The 16,955-nt window shown below is 42.0% G+C and overlaps 1 protein-coding gene across 1 annotated transcript in view; it reads left to right on the forward strand.

Annotated features, from left to right (window-relative positions):
* The first annotated feature begins 6,511 nt into the window (after positions 1-6,511).
* Arnt2 (aryl hydrocarbon receptor nuclear translocator 2) overlaps positions 6,512-16,955 on the forward strand; it is a 119,313-nt gene continuing 108,869 nt past the window's right edge. The window contains exons 1-2 of the mRNA XM_027920595.2: positions 6,512-6,624; positions 13,535-13,582. Coding sequence (XP_027776396.2) covers positions 6,512-6,624; positions 13,535-13,582 — 161 coding nt within the window. The remainder of the gene's footprint in view (positions 6,625-13,534; positions 13,583-16,955) is intronic.

Below are 16,955 nucleotides of genomic sequence, written 5' to 3' on the forward strand. Positions count from 1 at the left end.
ACTGGCTAATTTAAAACCAGGGACAACAAAGAGAAGGGCTATAGTTAAAATGGCTACAATTGGATCTTACATCCCAAATAAGACTAAATACTACATTCTCAAAATGGACCACCAGACTTTCTATTTCTCACAATTCCTTAAATAAACTAAAAAGTAAGCAGAGGAGCAGATTTCCTTGACATCATAAAGAATCTCTATCTTTCAATCAGCATCTTATTTCAATTAAATTCAAGGACCAAGCAAGACTACCTACTATTGTCTTCACCTCCCAAGGTCACTAATCCTTGCCATAATTGCAATTTTAATTATTGTTGCTTGAGTATTTATTTTTTCCAAATATGTGCTCTTCACACATATTATCCTTAATTTTTAAGCTGTCCCTGCAGGGTACAGATTATGAACATTTTGTAGGGTACAGATTATAACACTTTGCCTTAGAGTGGTCCAGTCACTCAAATACATTAAAATGATTGAGTTGTAATTTGAAACTAGGAATGCTTGACTGAAAAGTCCTTGGGTGTTTCTCTTAGCCCATTATAATTCATTTACTACTGAATGTTATTCTGGACACTATGGCCAACAAAATAAGATTTGAAAAATAAATTGAGGGGCTGGAGTTGTGGCTTAGCGGTAGAGCACTTGGCTAGCATGTGTGAGGCCCTAGGTTCGATCCTAAGCACCACATAAAAATAAAATAAAGATATTGTGTCCAACTACAACTAAAAAATAAATATTTAAAAAATTTTAAAAAAGAAAAAGAAATTGAGCCTTCAACTATTAAAAAGGAGAAAATATTAATAAAGTATTAATGTTGTCATCAATAGGATTTGAAAGCACAAAATTTAGAAGATTTAGTGAAAAAAAATTATCAGAACAAATAAGGGAATCTGATAAATGGCAGGAAACATGATAATGACCCCAAATTTTCTTTACCAGACATGTAAATTTCAAAAGGACAATACCTAGAACATTGAGGGAAAGGAGGGCAACACCTATGTTAGTTGCTGGTCAAATCAATTACTTCAAGCCTCATAGACTACTAACCAGTTAGAAAATAAGATGGGAAAAGATCATGTTTACTTTAGTAGCAATGATCATAACACACAGCACAACATCGCATATAATGACACAAAATACATAGAAACAAACCAAATGGGGAACTCCAGAAACCTATATGATGAAAGTCAAAAACTTTACTGAGCTGAAAAGGGAATCTTCAGTTAGTTATAGGCATATGTCAATTAGTGGTTAAAAATTCACAATGTTGTAAAAAGGTCAGTGTTCCCTCAATGAATTCCCAGCTCTCGAAAGAGACTTAATTGCAAGGGTGTTAAATTTAATATCTTAATCAAGTTAAGTCAAAATTTAAATGGAAGAATATATTAAAAAGGAGAGCAAAGACTTCTGAGAGTTGGAGTAGTGAAACTTCATCCCTAAGTGTGTTACGAAGTACAGTAGAGGAGCAAGGATGCATAACTAGGTAATTGAGGAGGAAATAGATATGCTAGAGACAGACACTTTCATGTGTAAATAAAATACAGCATAGAGGGAGCATCAACAAAATTTATGGGAAAGAAGGCAGGATTTCTGAATAAATGGGGTTAGGTCAATTGATCTTGTCTTCTTAATTCTACTTCTTAAAGCTTTCTATAGTATTAAAAAGAATCTTTCAACTTGAAAGACAGCAACAGATTGGAAAAAGTATTGTAAAATATTTTCAGAAAATAGGACAAAGTTCCAATTTATTAAAAGAGATTGTACAAAGATAAGAAAGATATTCCAAATCTTAGTAGAGGAATGAGCACAAGATATACAAGTGCAGTTTCCAAAAGAAGCAATCAAATTAGAAAGAAACGTTACTCAAGAAATGCCTTATAAGGATATTGGAGGTATGAGCCACCACTTTCAGATATCGTTTGTTTAGCCCCCTTGGCTGGGGTTAAATATGAGCCTCTCCTTTTCAAATCATGTCAGTACATTTGTATATTAAGCTCACTTGCTCTCCTTCTCGTATCCCAATGGCTTTATGGCAAATGCCTATCACATGTGAAGACAGTAGTTCTCTCCGAGCACATTATACTCCATGTAAGTAAGTGTAAAATTTCTTCATAGTAGAAACTCCACGTGTCCAGTTGTCAACTTACACATGGAACCTTGCATCAAGCTTGGAGAATATTGGGATGTGCACAGTGCATGAGTCAAAGGCAGGCTGGTGTGGGGCTACTTTCAGGAAGCTGGCTCTTTGGCTGGGCAGATGAGACTTACCACTTACCCACAGGGAGCAGCCAGAGAGCAGAATGAGGTCTAATGTGCCTGCAAGTCACCGAATCTCTCTTTGCCTTGTGTCCCCCTCTATCTAAGAAAGGATTGGATTTTCAGTATTCCCCATCCTTTGCCCTTCAAGTCAGAACTTTGGGGAATTTCACTTTCTGCAACTTGTATTGTTATAGGGCTGGGACCTTCTGGGAAACTGAAGCAGCATAAGGCCCCCTATGTCCCTGATTCTTGGGACCAGGTCAGAAAGATCTTAGACATGTTGCTCAGGGTAGCAGGCATGAGTTCATTAGAAGGAATGGGAAAGGGAAAACAGGGACACTGTCAAGGGAGAGTAAGTCCTCTCGGGGCGGGGGGGGGGGGTGTCTCTCCTGCTCTCCAGTATTTTGGGGATCCCAGGGAGGTTTCCAGAGTCCTGCTGAGGTTCTCCTCTTGACTTTTGACTGACGATGACATCAGACTTTCAAATTCCCACTGCCATGACAACTCTAGGTCATTTTGGCCCATGCTGACCAGTTCTAAATAGAACCTCTTCTTACAGGAGGTTAGGGGGAATTATCCTTATCTCTTTGAGTTCTGGGATCTGGTCTGCGTAAGGGTTGCCACTGCCCCCTAACCCCACAGGGTAACTTGTGTTGTTCTTGACTGCACTTTGTGCCTGCATTTCTTCTGCAGACAACAGGTCATTTGCTTAGGAATGTAACATATCTTGTAGACTTAAGCCAGACAGAGTTGCAGGTAAATTGCTTTTTAAAAGTGAAACTGTGTGGGGATCAGCACTGTAGTCCCCATTGATAGAATTATCCCATTAACCTCATTTTCCCACCATTCATGTCTGTCCATCCCCTATTAGTATCACAAAAACAATTGGCATTTTTTGTTTTCCCAAAATAAAAACAAGTGAATGTCCTTTTTGTCAAACTACACATTGCCTGCCAGCCCTGAGCTGGAGGGCAACTGGGACAGAGGAGTCAATGGCTAAGATCCATTCTAATCTAGAATTTCCTTAACTCAAAGGTGGGGAAGCTGGCTTTAACATACTGAAACTAATATCGTGTGAAACATTAACTTGACAGGTACAAAATTTTTAAAGTTTCCACAAATACAGACATTGATGATATGCTGGATCAAACAGAGTTACATGCAATTCTTTACATAGAATTTCTCAGTGTTTTTAATGGACATTGGTATATCCAGAAAAGAAGTAAATGCACAGCTTTTTGCTAACTCACTGATTTTTTTTTTAAAGATTTTTAAAGATTCCTGGAGAATCTTAGGTCTGCTCTTCTGTGGAAATTAGGAAGTGGTGACTTTCATTTTCACCTGCTTGTTCTAGTTGCAATGGGTTTTAATGGACACAGCATGTTTTAACATCCACTTCAGAAGAAAAATAAATATATATATATATATATATACACACACATATAAATTTCTCATCAGAAGCAGGCAGATGGTAAGGTGGTTAGGTCATCATTGTCACAAACTGTCTCACTGTCACAAACCCAATGCAGTCATTTTTTAAAGGGGAGAGACTTTTACAGAGGGATTTTTCCTTGAATTCTTTTCAACGCATACACTCGTTAAAATCAAAACAAGATTGTAATTGTTCTCAAAGTTTTGTGAACATAGCAGAGTGGCTGAATTAATATTTTGTTTATTAGTATTACAAAATTCTTCTTCAACAGTTTTGTTTTGGTTTGGTTTGGTTTTTGATACTGGGGGGTTAATCCCAGGGATGCTTAACCACTGAGCCATATCCTCAGCCCTTTTTATTTTGAGACAGGGTCTCACTAAGTTGCTTAGGGCCTCGCTCAATCACTGAAGTTGGCTTGGAACTTGTGATCCTCCCCCCGGTGCTACTCGAGTCACTGGGATTACTGGTGTGCCCCACTGCATCCTGCACCTTTCACTTTTGAGTGAAAGACTGGGGGTGCAGCTCAGTGGTGAGCACTTGCCTAGGTTTGATCCCAGGACTGGAGAAAAAAAAGAAAGAAAGAAAAAAGAGATTTGAGTGTTTGAGTGGAATAGTTCAAGTTGACCTTCAAATGTGTTTATTAAACACAATGTCTTTGGACCTGACTGTGAGGCCACTGTCATGTGACTCCCTGTTTCTGCTGGAAGGAGACAGCAATAACTACACCAAATGTCCACTTTCAACATACTGGACATTCCTTCTCTACTAATAGTGGCCCATGTTCCTGCTGTTATCTTGAAATGTTTTATTGAAATATATTTTTATAGACTGTTGCTCCCCTTCTATCCCCAGTAAGAATCAAGCTAAGAAAAGTGAACACTGTGGAAGTTATTCCCAAGAACAATGAGCAGAATCAGAGAAGCTGCTTAAAGTGTTTATCTTGTCATGAAATGATCTGAGAAAAGGGTTGCCTAAATTTAGGAATTCTCTAGAAATTAGGAAGGAGAATCTTCAAAATCAAGAAAGCTCACCATGGTTCCAAGAAGCTTGCAGAGTGTCTGGCTTATGAGAAATGAATGTTAACCTGTACAGGACAGGTACCCTTTTTCAGTGTCCATTATTCATATTTTTTAATATTTTTCCCACCAAGGCCTGGCTCAGGAGAGCCAGGGCACATCATCCTGGTGCCATTACTGGCTCATTGTACAGTGTGACATGATTCTTTTAATGCCCCATGCACAAAGCAGCCAGGTAGGGCTCCCACACTTGGGAGTTCTGAGTCCAGACTGAGGGTGGGGACCAGCCTTTCTGCTTGAGCACGATCTCCAAGGCAAGGGTTAGAGAGCATCAGCAGTTGCTGTGGCAGGATACTGACTTTCAGGGAGTTTGCCCCATCAAGGGGGCCAGTCATTGGTACCAGCTGCAGCCCCCTCCCCTCAGGCTCCACGCTGTCTGGATTCCTAGACATCATACCTCCTATCTCTAGGTGACCAGGAGACTCTTATGAAAGCAGCTAAGCTGCACCAATTCTTTATTTAAATTTTTTTGGGGGGTACTGAACCCAGTGATGCTTTACCATTGAGCTATATCTTCAGCCCTTTTAATTTTTTACTTTGAAACAGGTTTTGTTAAGTTATTGAGGGTCTTACTAAGTTGCTGAGGCTGGCCTTGAACTTACTATCTTCTTATCTCAATCTCCTGAGTTGTTTGGATTACAGGTGTGTGCCAGCTTCATAAAATTATTATTATTATTATTATTATTATTATTATTATTAGTTTTAATTAGTTACACACGATCTTGACATATCATACATTTGAATCAAATGGGGTATAATTACTCCTTTTTCTGAGTGTACAGGTTGCTGAATCACATTGGTCGTACAGTCACGTATATACATACAGCAATAGTAGTGTCTATGTTATTCTGCTGTCCTTCCTATCCCCCCTCCCCTCCCCTCCCCTCACTTCTCTCTGCCCAATCTAATGTGATACACTTCTTTTTTTTTCCCCTCACATGGTCATGCGATGAGGGTCTCCTTCCATCTTCTGTGCAACTCCCCTTCTCTCTCCCTTTCCCTCCCACCTCTTTTTCCTATCTAGAGGTAATTTTCTTCTCATGCTCTTCCTCCCTACCCCATTTTGAGTCACCTCCCTTACGGAGAAGACATTCGGCATTTGTTTTTTTGGGATTGGCTAACTTCACTTAGCATAATCTGCTCTAATGGCATCCATTTCCCTGCAAATGTTATGATCTTGTTACTTTTTAGTGCTGAGTAATATTCCATTATGTATAAATGCCACATTTTTTTTTTTAATCCATTCATCCATTGAAGGACATCTAGGTTGGCTCCACAGTCTAGCTATGTGAATTGTGCTGCTATAAATATTGATGTGGCTGTGTCCCTGTAGTATGCCGTTTTTAGGTCTTTTGAGTGTAGTCTGTGAAGAGGAATAGCTGGGTCAAATGGTGGTTCCATTCCCAGTTTTCCAAGGAATCTCCATACTGCTTTCCAAATTGGCTGCACCAATTTGCAGTCCCACCAGCAGTGTATGAGTGTACGTTTTTTCCCGCATCCTCGCCAGCACTTGTATGACTGATTCAAGTACTGTTTGAGAGTACAGCCCAGGGGGAAAGGGCAGAACCCAGATAGGGAGGAAGGACTCACTGAGTCACATAAGTTGTGATGGGTAGAGTGACTGCAGCACCCAGATCCTGAACTGTCTTCCAGGTGGTACTGCTGGGAATTTGCGGCAGCTTTTCTTGCTTGATACGGGGTTTTCCTGGAGTTGACAAAAACTTCTTGTCTTTGTTGAATTTTAGAAATGGCTTCAGACATACCTGGATCGGTGACATTGCCTGTTGCCCCAATGGCGGCCACTGGACAGGTGAGGATGGCAGGGGCCATGCCTGCCCGTGGAGGAAAGCGGCGTTCTGGGTAAGCAGCCTCCGCATTTCCAGGAATTGGACATAATAAATGTTGAGCAATGATCTTGACCTGTTGGGAAAGTATTGTTTTTTCCCCTCCTGTAGAATAAGAACTCAGCAGCTCACATCCTGTTTAGATTTTGCAAGATTCCTAAATATGCACATGATTTGCTTCTAAGTGTTTTGGGCCTTGGCACCCAGCTGGGGACTTCTGTTTGCTTATCCTTGTGGTGGGAATGTGCTTAGTGACCCTGCTTGTGACTTCTTCAGGCAAGGAGGCTTGCTCTTCACCACCACAAGTTCCCCCCTGCCCCACAAGCTCTGAGGCCAGATTTGTTAGCTGAGTTCCAGGCCCTATGGGCTGCAAAGTATCACCCTGGAGCCCTCCATCATTTTCTCTGGCTGCCCATCTTTTGTGGGCAATGTACAGAATTCCTTTCAGAATAACTGGCTAAAGTCTGTGTCTGAAGTTCAGACAGCTTGAATCACATACTATTATTGGCTAATAAAGTTGAGAACAATAATAGTGCTATTAACTATGCCAGTTCTGAGAGAGACAGAAAGACCAGCACTTTTGAGCAGATAGGATCAAAACTGCAACTATTCATACTGAATTAGAGCAAACAACCAACCACAACTCTAAGAAAAAACATTACTGACATTTCAGACTCAGTTATCACTTAACCCCTTTCCAGCACCAAATCTATTTTATTTTCAGTGAAATATTAGACCAACAAGGTTTCTCACAAAGTCAAAGCAACTTTTACTTTTAATGCAACTTCTGGTAATACATGGGCTCCCCTGGAAAGCAATTGTACTATTACTGCAGAATATGCTTCTGATAGCCCAACACCTATGGGGTGGACCTATTTTTTAATGGTCCAACATTTTTAAAAATTTTATAATTAATTTTTTAAAAAATTTTTGTTTTAATTATTTACACATAACAATAACCTTGACATATCATACATTTGAATCAGATGGGATATAATTTAATTCTGAGAGTTTGCTTTAAACCATTGTGATTCTTAAAGGGGACAGAGACAAGATATAGATGTGTATTAGCATCTGGGATTGAGTGGGCCTAAGAAGAATAAGATATTCAGCTCTATAATTTCAGAATGTAAAATAGACTATTGTGTGTGTGGTATAGTCTGAAGGTGGGGCCTGAGATTTTCATGATTGTTAAGAAGGTTTAAAGGACTAAGAACTGGAACTCAGAGCTTAGGCTACCTTCACCTTGCTTTAGCATGCTCACTTTTGGTGCTGATGTAGCCAGTTTTGCATTTTCAGTTTCGTTATTTTGGCAGAGGGACTTGCAGAGCTGGGATGAGAAATGTTGGTGCCCCTAGGCAAAACTCCTCAGATCAGCTCTGTAATAAATGATGTGGCTTGCCTCCGGGGCTCACTGCAAAGCAACCTTCCTATTTTAACCAGCCATTCTTGCTAACAAGGTGCTAAGCTCAGCAAAGTCTGGGTTGCTAAAAGAATGTGCATGTTTGGTATCAGTATATAGATCATATAAATTTATTTTTTTAGTGGTTGACAGACATTTATTTATTTTTAATTTATTTATATGCAGTGCTGAGAATCAAATGCAGTGCCTCACACATTTCAGGCAAGTGTGCTACTGCTGAGCCACAAACACAGCCCCAATTATATAGATTTTTAATTGATTTTTAAAAAACACCAGGTCTTATAAAAATTATTTTAAATGTTTATGTGCTCTAACTGCATTCTATAGAAAAAGCTTTATCCATCACCCAAGTCCTTTTTTAGAAAAGGCTAGCTCAGGAGTCTGTTGAAGGAAGTAGGCCAGGTCAGGCCCAAGTCTAGGCAAAGATGCTCTGATGCAACCCAATATTTTCAGGACTAAGAGCCCTCTCTGTGCTTGAGGGTGGGAGGGTGTCTTTGAGCCTCCCTCTGCTGGGACTTTCTGCCAGCTCCTTCAGGGACTGGGCTGAAATAAGCCAAGGCTGTGTTCCTCCTGGGCCTCCACGTTCCTGACCTGAGTCTAGCATCCTTACCCTGATCTCTGGTTGTTCCCTGGGCTAATGATTTGACCAGGGACTCAGTCCCATTTTTAAAGAATTCCTCAGAGCTGTCCCTTTTCCTTCTGGGTCTCTCTCTCCTTCTCTCTTAGGTGCATGTGTACTCACACACACACACACACACACACACACACACACGCACACCCCATCAAGAGAAGAATCAAGAGTCTGCAGAGGATGGGAGCACCTGCTGATACCACATCCAGTGGCAAGGAGGGGGCAAAGCCCCTTAAAGGCAACTTAACCTTCCCCTAGAGCCTGTCCAATATTGTCCTCATTTTTAGGGTCCTTCTTCCTCCCCATCAGATAGAAAGAGTAAACAAATGAAGATTCATTCCATTTGCTAAGCCTCCATGATTTAGTGATTTATCCTGTGTTTTAGCAAAGGAACCTCCATTTTTATAGAGCTGTTTCCATAGTAATTCTTGCATCTGACATTTTTATACATGTTTTGTTGAAATTCTGTAATTGAAGCCACCATGGCTCTGGAAGCTTTGATAACAGTCCCTTCAGCCAAACCCACTTATTAGCTCAGTGCATAGGAGATCCAGGTAGAAGCCACATTCATCAAAAAGCAGATGACACCACAGTGGGGCTCTGCTTTAAGGTCCACATTTATTGCTACTTTCCCTGAGATTGTGGAACACACTTGGAGAGGTACAGGGAGAGAGGGAGAAGAAGAAAGAGAAATGGAGGTGATGGGAGAGATCCTTATAAGATCTCCCACTCTGACCTGATTACTCTGGTTGAAAGAAATGTCCCAAATTTTCAGGAGAATCACCCAGCCCACTATATCTCAGGCTTGCAGCCAAGTGGAACTCATGGCTTGAGGGTTATGGACCTTCCTGGCTGCATGATTGGGCCAGCACTGTGGGTCCTTCCTGGATGAACTTTCTTCTACTTCCCTGACAGCCCTGCATAGGAAGTGTCCCAGCAGGCTGGATGCTGTCCTGGCAGTCAGGACACAAAGTGAAGTTTCAGAAATTTCAGATTCCTTCTAGTGTGGTTGCACATTAGTGGGAGAGATGAGCTGAAATTGGTTACCTGAAATGAATTTCTGCAGTGACCTCCCTGATCTCAGAGAGGGTGGCCAGGAGCAGGGACTTCAGCAGAGCAGAGGCAGTGTTTCTAATATTAGGGAGAGCAGCCATGATTGGGGAGGGTCTGTGCCTATGCCCAGGCTAGACATTGATGGGGATGGAGTGTGGAAGTTGAGGGCAGAGACATATCAGTCCTGTCTCTCTGTGTTGGAGTCCAGTTCTGGGCTTCTAAAATATCAACACTGAAGGAAAATTATTCATATTGCACCCAGCCAATATACCAGGGTCTCCTGACATAACCCCATGAGCTATGAAAATGTGTTCAAATTAAAGGCATGTTTACACATAGTGCTATGAATATAAGTGCATGTTTATAAGTGCTAACCAAGTTGTGTCACTTGGTTAGCACTTATAAACCAGCATTGCTGTTGTAGAGTGTTTCCTAGCACCTGTCTGTAGCAGGATCTTTGGGCTGGCCCAGGACGCTCCTTTGCTACTGCTGTTGAAGCACTCCTGTTGACATGACCTTTTATCTTTCTCATTAGAGCATAAGTGAATTCTATTTGATGACTCATATTGGATGATGCATTATTATTATACAGCCCCAGTTAGGGAGGGAGATTCACATCACTCCCTCCTAACTAATGGCATATTCAGAAGTGATATCCTGGCTTGTTATGGAGATAAAAATTTAGGCTCCTTGACAGGGAAGTGAAGACAGGTACATTTTCAGCTCACCTTTTGAATACTCATATCATCCACTCATTGTGTTGAACTCTTTAAAGTGAATACAATAGGGCTTAAAAGTCATATTTTGATTTCTCTTTTTTATTATACAGATGCTTCAGTATAATAGAGAGGCATAAAAGACATAAAACAAAGGATGATTTACTTAGGCTTTTTATAGCAGAAGAAATAAGTGTAGTTTATTGTAGTCATATTTAAAGTAGAGAATTGGAAATGGTGACAGAAGATACCAGCAAGTGTTGCTCTGAGAGACCCTTTGTGTCCTTAGGATGGTTGCAATTTTTTGTCTGTGTTGACGATAAGCAGGTAATACTGTTTCAGGTAGAGTGAATTTTCCTGAGAATTTGAATAATCATATGGGTCTGAATTTATCTCTGTGTTGGATCTCCGTCTTTACACTTTTCTAAATTCCTAAATCTGATTGCTGCACACTGTGATTGCATACATGCACAGGTAGGAGGCACAGTTTCTTGATTTCTAATTTTTCGTAGGCAAATCCTGCTTCCCAAGTTCCCAGTGGACTTCAGAAAACTCCAGGGCCCAGATCAGGGCCATTCCATTTTGTTTTCCTTGTTCTTTTTCTTTTCTATGTTTTTCTTGTTGTTTTGCTCTTTTTTTTTTCTTAATTTGGTACTGGGTTTGAACCCAGGGATTATTTTCTACTCAGCTCCATTCCCAGCTCTTTTTAATATTTATTTTGAGACAGGGTCTCCTTATGTGCCCAGTCTGGTCTCAAACTTGCAGTCTTCCTTACTCAGCCCCCTGAGTCACTGGGGTTACAAGTATGCACCACTGTGCCCTCCTAGGTCCATCTCTTTCTTTCTTATCCCTTCTGCTTGATTGAGCCCCAGCCAGCTTGGCCAAGCTGGGACCCACACAGTTCACTTGCCATGTCTGCTTCATGGAAGATCAAGAAAAGAATAGGACTGTCTTTGCTAAAATGAGGTGACTGGTCATCCTCATTGTCCCAGAACTCTTTCAGTTTTATCATTAAATCTGAATCCCATAAATTCCTGGAAAATCAAAACATTTGATCACCCTAAATATCCCAAAGATCTGTAGCCTGAGGAGGGAGGACTGCCAAATACATTGCATTATGCAGAGCCTGAAGATCACATTCATATCAACTTAAGCCAAAAGGAATTTTAAAGATAACTTGAGGTTTTATTAAATACTTACATGAGTTCTTTAGAATTTTGAAAGTGCTACTTTCCCCCACCCACCCCATCCTCTGCCCGGCCCCCCGCCCCCAGCCCCTTAATGCTGATGTTTTTGATGTGGGCAGCAAAATTGCTCTTCCCCATTATGAACACTGGGTGGCAGTGTGGCCCTGTGGCTCAGTAAAATGTCCCGTTGATTTGGTTTCAGTATTCTTGGTGGTTGTCTCCCAGATTTAATTTTCTGAAAGGTGAGATGATGGCTTACCAGTTATGAAGAATATTGATGGCTTTGTTTCATTTAGAAATTCATGCATTCAGCTCCCATTTGTCTACAATCTAGACAACTGAAGCCAATGCCTAGCACCTGGCTTCCCAAACTGCTTTGTAGGGAGTGTGTGTGTGTCTGGCCCCCTGGTGGTGTGTATGTGGTCTTTTACCTGTACTATTTTGTATCACTTTTCTTGTTCACCTCCTTCTCTTTTTGCAGTGGTTTTTTTTTTTTTTTTTTTTTTTTTTTTTTTTCTGTTATTACTGTCATTTTTACAATTATCTAACTCCTTTTGTTCTTTTATTCTTAGCAGTTAGGATAGCTCTTGGGTCTGAGAATTAGGGATTCCAAAATGGCAGAGGATTAAATCAGTTGATTCTGAATAAAATGATGCCCAGATTAGAACTCTGACTGCCCTGGGCATTTAAAAAAAAAAAAGATTTTTTTATAGCACAGCGAGTACGATTTGTCTCATGGCAGGGGGTTGGGAGGCTCTCCTGGGGTATGCTTGTGCAAGGATGGCTCTTTCTCTGCAACTTGGCCTGACTGTCCTGTGCTATCCCCAAGTCACCCATTGGCTACTCTGGGCTTTTAGACCTGGGGAGGTATGGTCATGCTTCTGTGGGGCCAGCAGCTCTGGCATCTATAGTTGTGGTCTTTTAGCACACACCTCAATCTTACAATGAGCTGTTCTGACAAGGTATTTTCCAGTCCTGGCTGCCAGATAGGATGGCCTCCCTTTGCTTGGATTCCAGCAAAACAGTGCCTCATCCAGTCAGGCCTACTAAGAACAGGAGGGGAACATGTTTTACCCAGGTGACCCACTCACCTGGATGTCCAGAAAGGCTCAATGTCAGTCAAGTCCTCTTTCTGCCTGACATCTCCAGGGGTAATAGCAGTGTCCCTCGGAGAGGCTCGGTGTCTCGAAGGGGCATTTGGGGTATTAGTCAAGCAAGTATCCATCAAGACTTTGTTTTACGTATGTTGTGAGGCCCAGTAAAGAGGGAATCCCAGTAATTATGTGGTGAGTTACAATAAGCAGACAGCCAATTTGAGTTAATTTAGGCCTCACATGACCATTTTCCCCTCAACAGCCATTTGTTAGACTTTGGACTTAACAGGACAGTGGCCTTGATTGAGCTTTCCACCAAGTCTTACCATGTCTCAAGACCTACCAGGTTTCAAGCAGCACAATTACTATTTGTCTCCTTTTCTGTTAATCCTTTTATCACCCTTAAAACTTTCTATTTTCAAAACCCCTTGAGCTTTTTCAGTCTGTAAACATACCGTAAAATAAACAAGTAAAAAAAAGGAAGTGACAAGGTGGAATGAAAGACATGGAGGCGAGGAGGTTTCCCCAAAGGGAGATAAGGAATGTCTCTCTTTCCAACACCAGCCTAGTCAACCCTTTGGTGGCCTGTGTGGGGTTCCACAGGGGCAAGTTGATACTTGAGCACCCAAGACCTTTCATTTTGCTTCTTCCTATCTTGAAGCTCTTTGATGACTGTGTAGAGATATTGCTTTTAGTCTTACAAAAGATTGGGAGCATTAGAGAGCAGTCTGAAGGAAAAAGTGCCCCTCATTCCCACAGCTCAGGTTACCAGTTATAGTGCCCTGCCTATAACCAGCGTTTATTGTGACCTTGACTTTGCAGAATGGACTTCGATGATGAAGATGGTGAAGGTCCCAGTAAATTTTCAAGGTAAGTTTATTTTACTTTCTTTAAAGAAGCCAATAGCCAGCAGTCACCTTCCTGGGCACACAAGGATTTAATGTCTTTTGCCATTGAAAAGCCATTGCCCTGCACTCTGGCCTTCTTGCTTGTACCTCCTTCTGTGCCAGGGTTTGGCCTAGTGGCAGCTAGCTATGAGCAGCCTTACTGTACCCCAGCCTAGATGATCAAAAGTTAAATTAGAAGTTCTTAATCCCCTTTGCTTTTTTAGTGGAACAATAACTAGTAACTTTAATTGACTCCTTTTTAAAAGACCTAAAGTTCATTTAGAAAAGAACTGCTATGATGAGTCTTCTTTTTCTACTACAGAAAATAAGGAGAAACATGGGTGGCTCTGTTCTAGATGCTTGTAAAACTTGGTTTGGGGTTCTTTAGAGCCATCACTCACTGGCCATGTGCTGGGCTCTATGGGACTGTCCTGAGTACAGAATACCTGGTAGAAAGGACCCTGGATAACAGGTGCTGGTGGTATTGTAACTGTTAGGTACACAAAGGCTAAGGCAGACCCAGCTCTGTTGTGCCACATTTCCCCCTTTGGTGTATTCTGTTTGAGGCATGGTAGGAAACATGGCAGTGTGGAGAGGAAGGCACCAGCCATTCTGTCATTCTAAGCATAGTTCCCATCTTTGCCCAGTTTAATTGTGGACAGTCTTGCCTTGATGTTCCTCTCTGTCACCCAAGCCTCCAGCCTCCCTAATTCTTGGTTGTTGGTGAACTTGAAAACTTGCCACATTTGGTGGTTGCTTTTCTCCTGCTTCCGTGGCCCATCATTTGGTCTACAGCCTCAGCTGTTCAAAACAGTTTTGAGAAGAATGATGTCTGTATCATCCCCCCTCTCCCCCAGCTCCCGGTCAACTGAACTACCTGTTTGCTCTTCCCTGTGGTAGTTATTTTTTTGGTTATGGTTCCTTTTATCCAGGACCAAAATGGTCATGGCTGTGAATTTAGCATTTTTCTCACAACTCAAAGAGGGATGCCTGCCTCATTACATTTCAGGGATTACCAGAATCTTGAAGTCCATAGTAAAATTCTTACTACCCCATAAACATTCTTCTCCAAGAACATGTCCTTCCATTTCCTAGTTTCTGCTTGGGGTGAAACAGTAAAAAGAAAATGGAAAACATTTCGATCACTAACAGTCTTAGAGTTTCCAGTTGAAACAAGGCATGAGTTTCAACCCCTCAGCTGGGCTTCTGTCTGCGCTGAGGGGTTGAAACTCATGCCTTACCCCCATTTTCTAGGTTGTGTTCTAGCAGAAGGGGGTGTTTTCTTCCTGAAAAGGAGCTGGCCTTGGGAATAAGGACACCCATCTCCCTGCTCCAGTCCACTCTGGCCATACACATCTTCTCTGTATAAGGAAACAATGATTTTGATTCCTCTGTGTCAAAATTCCCCTTACGATTACATTCTATAGCATGTTTACCTCAGGAAATGATAACTCTGGGGTCTCAGAATATTAAAAGGAAGGAGATGAGGAGCAACATTTGTGTAACTTTGAAGATGAATATCATTGATGAAGTAACAGAGCTGGAGACAAAGAGTGCATTGTCTTGGGCCTCAGTGCTAAGAAACAGAAGCCATGGACTAAGAAACTTTGTGAGCCACTCGGTGCATTAGAATTTAGTTGGGATTTACACCTAGGCTTCTAGGAACTGCGTCCTTTCTTCTATTACATTAAAAGTTAGACAGGAAGCCAGGATTTGCTTCCAACATAGCATTGTTCTTATAGGGCTGAGTTTGTAGGACCCCAGAGTCCACTTCCTCTACACAGCAGGGGCACCCGTGGGTGCATCTGAACTGCTCAGAGCTGATAAGATGACTGAATCTCTCTCCACCCCCTCCACTTTGCAAGTAGCTGCTGTCCAGGGGAAGATGATAGCCTGTTTCAGACCATTTCCTGTGGGTCATAGTGAGGCAGGCCCAGGCCCTGGTGAGACACACCCTGGGGCCACTCCTGTTTCCTCCTCCTCTACTTGTAGTCAGTCAAGAGAAACCCCTTAGGTAAGGCCTGGAAGAGATGGAGGCTGAGATACGAGCCAGTACCCACTGAAATTTGTTGACTCCAAATCTAGGAAGAGTGCTGTGCCATGATTTTTATCTCTTGACGTGTGTATAGTCAACTTTCCTTGCATTTCTTGAAGGTGGTCCCAAGTTCAAGTGTTCTGCCTATCATCAGACCTTGTGTCTCAATTTCAATTTTTTACTTGAGAAATGTGGCCAGTAGTCACTTTGAGCTAAATAGTGCAAGTTTGGTGTTTCTATCTTAAAGCTGGACCCATCACAGCAAGCCTCAGATGGAACAAAGTAGTAGATGTGAAGCTGACACTGCTGCCTGGTCTCCCATGCATGCACATGCACACCCATGCATATGCACACACACATACTTGCATTCACACACGCACTCCAGGATCCCACCTCCCAGGGCCAGGAATGCTGTCAGCCTCCTTCACCACATCCTGAGGCCTGAATTGTGTCCTGCTCCTTTGGGGTTATGACATGCAGGACATGGCTCTATTGGCACTAGTTGTTTCCCTCCTCCTGGAAGTCACAGAGATGGTGTGACAGAAGCCAGATTTCAGTGGGCTGACGACTGATTGTCAGATAAGAAAATGAATGGAGATGACTTTTTGAGTAGTTGGATATGGGTAAAAAAGGAAGAGGGCATGTGGGACTCGAGGAGGAAGTATTTTTTTAGGGTGGGAAGCCCATGAACACATCTACATGAGAAGGAGAAAGAGTGAGGATAGCCTGGAAGAGTCTGGATAAGACTAGGAAGAGATGGGTCCAGAGGATTGGGAAACATGAGAGATAGCTCCAGGTCCGCCAAGAGGACCACTCATTCTTTGAGACAGAGGAAAGAAATGCAGAGACAGCCAAATGTGAACCTGGTGGATGTGTCAAAAGTTTAGAGAGTTAATTCTGATGGTTTCTACTTTCTTGGTTAATTAGGAAGTGAGACCATATGCAGTAAATTGGTCAAATGTCTAAGAGTATGCTGAAAGAAAAATTTGGGATGCCCATGGGTTGAATCAAAGGAAACAAACTGAAGAAAGAGGTGTAGGAACTTCAGAACTCCCTTGACATTATGTACCACAGATGTTAGGTGGCACCAGTCTGCACCATGGACTATTGCCCTCTGGCACTAGTGGCTATAGACGTCACAGTCTTAGAGTTGGGGTCGGGCAGGGTGGGTACTAGGGATAGATGCAGACGTGGTGATTGGGGTGTTGCAGAGAGTGCAGCTGAAGAGACTAAGCTAGAGATCCAGCTATAGAGGATTCAGGAGAAGCCAGGAGCCAGGAAGGAGCAAGAGCTAATCATATGAGAGAAAATAGGAGGTGGA

Source organism: Marmota flaviventris, chromosome 2 (assembly GCF_047511675.1).
Source record: "Marmota flaviventris isolate mMarFla1 chromosome 2, mMarFla1.hap1, whole genome shotgun sequence".
Classification (NCBI taxonomy): Eukaryota; Metazoa; Chordata; class Mammalia; order Rodentia; family Sciuridae; genus Marmota; species Marmota flaviventris.